The sequence below is a fragment of the Polyodon spathula genome, unplaced genomic scaffold (assembly GCF_017654505.1).
Source record: "Polyodon spathula isolate WHYD16114869_AA unplaced genomic scaffold, ASM1765450v1 scaffolds_3219, whole genome shotgun sequence".
In the NCBI taxonomy this organism is placed as follows: Eukaryota; Metazoa; Chordata; class Actinopteri; order Acipenseriformes; family Polyodontidae; genus Polyodon; species Polyodon spathula.
In genome coordinates this window covers 1-6,153 of record NW_024474683.1, presented here as the reverse complement: position 1 = coordinate 6,153, position 6,153 = coordinate 1, and the positions used below count along the sequence as shown (strand labels likewise).

At 41.9% G+C, this 6,153-nt stretch overlaps 1 protein-coding gene across 1 annotated transcript; it reads right to left on the bottom strand.

Annotated features, from left to right (window-relative positions):
• Nucleotides 1–3,776: 3,776 nt before the first annotated feature.
• LOC121311428 (GTPase IMAP family member 4-like) lies at nt 3,777–5,945 on the bottom strand. The gene is made up of 2 exons (XM_041243946.1): nt 5,769–5,945; nt 3,777–4,729 (listed from the first exon to the last, which is right to left on the bottom strand). Exons 1-2 carry the CDS (start codon nt 5,923–5,925, stop codon nt 3,777–3,779), a joined length of 1,110 nt encoding a protein of 369 aa, XP_041099880.1. The 5' UTR covers nt 5,926–5,945.
• Between the last annotated feature and the right edge of the window lie 208 nt (nt 5,946–6,153).

Here is a 6,153-nt window from a genome sequence, read left to right as displayed (position 1 = left end):
TGAGATTAATAATCCAGAATATCAAATCTGATTTTCTCTCAACGAGGTTGTAGATGCTGTATATTTATAAATCGTTGACCAATATAATTTAAAAAAATAATAAAAAAAAACCTCACTTCCTCAATTATTATTATCATTATTATTTTGCAATAATTCTGTACAGTTCTATGCAATTATTATTATTATTATTATTATTATTATTATTTCAGAGTAGTTTCAGAAACAGACTGCATTTCAGGTGCTGCTCTTCAGGTCTAGTTGCACTAGATGGCGCTGTTCGCTCTTAACTCTATACAGGCTGGTCTGCTGTAGCCTGTGTTACACGCGTGTCTCTGGCAGCGCAGCTACAACTGAAGAGCAGATATCAAATCTCCTTCTCTCTTCAATGTCAGTTTCTATCACTGCCTGTCGGACTCTGTCCTGTGAATTTCAGGTGCGGTGTCTTACATTTAAAAAAACAGCACTGTATATCTACAATATGAGAACCCGTCTAAAACACAAAATACCCGCTCTCCTCCCTGCCCTCCAGGTTTAGAAATCACACTGTTTCCTTTAATAGCTCTGCTCGTTTTATTAGATTTGAAATTAATTGATCACATTTGCCATGTTAAAAAGCTGACCTCAGGAATAGTGCGTGGCCAGGCTTCCGTGGATGACGTGTCGTTTTCAGTTTTGAAAATGTATTTTATTAATTTAATTAAAATATTAAAACCAAAAAGATACAGCCTTAGGCAGGTTTCTACAGAACAATGCCGTTGTATATTAAAAGCTGATTTCATATCTGGCTGGAATGGTGTGCGCCCAGCCTTCCATTAATTGCCTCATTCATATTTTTGTATGTTTATAAAGTTTTTGTTTTATTACTTTTAACTTAATTTTCAATACAATTTAAAAACAAGACTCTAGCCCAAGCAAGCTTTGAAAAGCACAAGGATTGCTCGCTGCGCAGTCTCTAAATACCTGCCCTGCCCAGTCTCTCACATTGATTTCTAGCTTGTTTCTTGTCACTGTTTCTCACTGAGTGACTCTGTACTTGTTATAAGAGTCCTGCTGTCCAGCACAACATTAAGAGAACCGATTCTTCACAGAAATGAAGATCTGAAGGAATAACTCACCAGGGCCCGAACCGGCTGCCGCCATCTCTCCCTTCTTCTGCTCCCTATTGAAGGCAACGGCGCTGGAGTCCAAAGGTAGCTTGATCTCTACAGTTTTTATTGATTTAGTGCCGCTGCACCTCTTATATGGTTTAATGTTTTATTGCTGTAAATGAACACACTGATACTTCCAGACTGTGACTCACCTGGTACTTCACTCCTCAGTCCGCGTCAGGTGCAGTTCGTACCCCCAGCCAGCAGGTGTCCCCGTGACAAGGCTGTGACATGTCGGTGGAAGCCAGCGCAGCCAATTGGAAGGCGCGGGCGGAGGTGGTGGGGGGGAGTGAAAAGGGAATAGGACAGGAAGTCGATTTAACCTCCCTCTGAACTTCCTGTAGACATTAAAATGGAGAAAAATTTTTTTTTTGAAAGCGACGCACACTTATGTTTTCGTTATGCCTTTTTTTTTTTTTTTAAAACGTTCAACGTTTCTTCAAATGCTCGCCAAAGGCATCGTGTGTTTTTTTTTTTTTTTTTTTTCAAATTTCTTCTTGACTGTTTATTCATTTTTTTTTTTCCAATGTATATAAATATTTTAGTTTTAGAAATGTTACAGCGAGGAAACATTCACAAACAAAAAAAATAAATAAACTTTTGTGTAAATAAATAAAATCAAATGAAAAATTCGAACCTTGACACGGTGTCGTAGGCCTTATTATTTTTTTTTTTTTTGACACGGACAGCATCCCGGTGTTGCAATAGAAAATACACCCCCGTTTCAGTTTGCCATTCGTGGACCCTTACTGTAGAGCAGAGAAGGACAAAGTGCTGCCTCTCCTGCTCTGAATCGTTTTAATCAAACCAATGAAATAAACCCCCGTCTGTCCAGACCCTGCAATCGTTCATCTTCCCTGTTAAACTCGGAGTGGAGTAAATGTCCCTCCCGGACCCTGATTGATTGAGTGACTGATTGATTAATTGATTGAGACACCTGCCAGCTCTAGAGTGTATTATAAAACCTGCCCTTTGTGTCTCAGCGCCCTGTAATGCTCCCGAACCACCACCAGGAGGAGACTAGCAATACAGTCCACCTGTCTTATTTAAACCTCTGCAATTCTGAAGTAGCTGAGTTCTACACTAAGCACTAAGGGGGCTGCATTACAGTCACTGCCTGGGCTGACGTACTCTGGAGGGAACACGGGACCACTTTGCATGCCTTGGAACTTGGTTTCAGGAGACAAGGTTTCAGGGGTACACCAGGGGAGACCTGGGTGTGATCGATTGTCTCTGATCATCTCTACACTTCATTTTGCGACCCTACAGTTGGTCTTATCTGCGAGAGGCGGTTCCACATCACCATGAGTTAACAGCTACTCATTCTCGTAATGGAAATCTTGCATGCCTGCCTCTGTCACTACTGAAATTTAAAAAAAAAATTCTGTTAAAAGTGAAGTTACAGAATATACGTTCATACACAAAACATCAAAAACTTATATCAAATACGAAAAAAACAACTCTTAGTAACTAGGGATGGCCCCCCTTCAGTAATGTTAATCAGCTACTGCCTTACATTTTTCAATGATTACACTGTTCTTCTTCATAGAGACACCCCACTGTCTAAAATGAAGACTTACATATACCAAAACTAAAGTAATACTTAAGAAAAACAAAAACAAACCCTCAGTTAAAACTATATTAAAACGTATAAAACATGTATGTTAAACCCGTTGCTGTCACAGTGCTTGCAGTCATTGCATCACCATGATTTATAACCGTTACGAATTAAAAAACATTTTAAAAGGATATAACTCTTGCTGGTATTTTATAGTTTATTCCACATTTCTGTCACATTCCCTTGAAGGAATTTCCTTTCTTTACATACCAGATATATCTGGGCGTGTTTTTGTTTGGAGTCTTTCTTAGCAAATTTGTTGACAGTGGTATTTTGGGTGTGTAGGGGATAGGAGAGTGAAATTCTCATAGTTTGTGATTTTTAAATCGAGATGTTTTAAGAATGATCTTAGTTTCTTTGCTTGTATTTTGTCTCTTCTCATAAGCACTGCTGAAAAACGTGTCCTTCGTGCTTCTTCCACAATGGATCGCCCTCTACTATTTTATCACGGACTAGCTGTGTGTGCTGTGTGTGTGTGCGGTGTGTGTGTGTGCCCTGATCGAGTCGCTTCACCTCCTTGTACTATTTCCGTCCTTGACACACGTCAACAAACGAGGTCCTATGGAAGAGACTCTTCAGCAGACACAGTGCTTGATGATGCAGATTTCACCCCCCTAGTCTCTGGAAGCCTCTTTGGATAAAAAGCCTTTGCTAAAATGAAGAATTAACAATAAACCATTCCTGCGTTCCCCCTGAAGTTCTCCATGTTGGCGGATGAAGCTTTTTTCCTTTCCTGTGTGTTTTTAAAGGTAGGAAATACAGGCTTGCTGTAAACATTTGAGTTCCTTTTAAAAATTGAAAAAATAAATCATAATTGAAATATATTATACATTGTTTGTTTTTCCTTCACAAGTCCAAGGAAAGGAAAGAGAATCATTGAAGCAGACTGAGCTGATGCATCATTATGTAAATGCATTGTATTGTATTGAAGTAAACTCTGGGCTGTGGCTTTTTCAGTGATGTATATATGGGAACGCTGCTCCTAATCCTACTCATCTTCGAATTCAACTTTAAAAGTCATTTTTGGTTTTCTTTTGCTCTCCCCTCTTTCTCTCCGCAGCTCCCCCTTTTTTCTCTCTGTCTCTCCTCTGCTCCTCCTCCAGCTCTCTCATTTTCTCCCTCTGTTTCTTCAGCTCTTGCTCCCCTTCTTGTGCTCTCTTCAGCTCCCGCTCCAGCACTCTGGATTTCTCCTTCTCTCTCCTCAGCTCCAGTTGTAGCTCCAGCTCTTCTGGCCTCTCCTTTAGCAGTTTGCTCTTTTCATATCCCACCCTGTCAATCTGCTCTTCTCTCTTCTTCCTTAGCCTCACTTCTCCAGCCTTCTCTTCTGCTTGCTGGTACATCTCACTGGTGTAGTAGCTGGGGTTGTTTCCCTTCACCATGTTGTCTATCTTGTCCAGGAGCTGTGTGACCTGAGTGCGATCGCTCCTGTCCTCAGTGTTGAGAACATGATACCTGTTCCCACATTTCTCAACAAGCTGCTGGAGCTCCTTGCTGCCTCTCTGAATATAATCCTCAATGGTCTTGCCTTTCAGTTTGTCACTGTGTGTGAAAAGCAGCATCGTGTAGCTCCTCACAGCCTCCTCACTGAATATCTCCTGGACTGTCTCCACTGCTCTCCTCTCTTCCTCTGGGAATCGGCCCACCGGTATCACCAGGAGGAAAGCGTGGGGTCCCGGGGCAGACAGAGACATGCAGCTGCCTATCGGGAGTTTGTTCTGAGAGGTGAGCTCTGGAGTGTCAATAACAGCAACACGTCTCCCAGCCACTTCTCCTTCTCTCTTCTCACACTCCCTCGTTCCTGCAGAGGAGCTGGCTTCAGATCTAAACCCCTCTCTGCCCAGGATGGTGTTTCCTGCTGCACTCTTCCCAGCCCCAGTCTTCCCAAGCAGCACCATCCTCAGCTCAGGGGGGCTGGGAGGCGCTTGGTTATCTGCAAGGGGAGCCTCTCCTTCACCTCCAGAAACTGAAAAACAACAAAATATATATATATATATAACCAAAAGTGAAACTTTTTGCTTACTTTACCACATATAGCGGTGGCTTGAAACCCTACAATTAGGATGATCCCAGTAAACATGTTATTAAGTGGACTACCTTGATGGAACAAAAGATAGAATTCTATCCTGTTCAAACAAATTTCAATCTCGACCACTGCTGGGGGGGTTGAACACCTTGCTCTCCACTTTGCTTTCAGACACTGCAAAAGAAGAAGACAGGTCCATTCCCACCTCACACAGCATACACTGTATATATAACAGCCATTATTAGCTAGAGGAAGACAGGTCCATTCCCACCTCACACAGCATACACTGTATATATAACAGCCATTATTATCTAGAGGAAGACAGGTCCATTCCCACCTCACTCAGCATACACTGTATATATAACAGGCATTATTAGCTAGAGGAAGACAGGTCCACTCCCACCTCACACAGCATACACTGTATCTATAACAGGCATTATTAGCTAGAGGAAGACAGGTCCATTCCCTCCTCACACAGCATACACTGTATATATAACAGCCATTATTAGCTAGAGGAAGACAGGTCCATTCCCACCTCACACAGCATACACTGTATATATAACAGCCATTATTAGCTAGAGGAAGACAGGTCCATTCCCACCTCACTCAGCATACACTGTATATATAACAGGCATTATTAGCTAGAGGAAGACAGGTCCATTCCCACCTCACACAGCATGTATTCATGTAACTTTACAACCCAGTTAAGGGTTTCAAAATGTTATTAAACTGAGACTCATTCAGTTCCATTATGGCCTTGTGAGAGCCTGTGAAAGTTTTGTAAATATTATTTTCAGAACAATCTTAAACAAACTTACTCCTGGAGGGTAAGAATTGGATGGTGTTCCCTCTCCTGACAGGCAGCTTGGAATAATAATTTTGCCTCAAGAGGTCCCACAGAAAGACTGAACTTCATATTTGGCTCAGAAAGATGATTTTACTGAACTGACAGTCGGGGGGGAATAAAAGGAATACTTACAGCTGGGACGAGCTCTTTCAGTGCTGTTCCTTCTCCTGACAGGCAGCTTGGATTCCTCTGCCTCTTTCTCCAGCTCCTCTTCCTTCATTTGCTTCTTCAACATCTCCATCAGCTCCTCTTCTCTCTTCCTCTGTTCCTCCTCATATTTCTGTTTCATCTCCTCTTCTCTCCTCCTCTGTTCCTCCTCATATTTCTGTTTCATCTCCTCTTCTCTCCTCCTCTGTTCCTCCTCATTTTTCTGTTTCTTCTTCTCTTCTCTCCTCCTCTGTTCCTCCTCATATTTCTGTTCCATCTCCTCTTCTTTCCTGCTCAGCTCCTCTTTGTGTTTCTCATTGAGCTCCTGTTCCTTTAGTCTAATCCTTTCTTCTACCTCCTGGTAAATCTC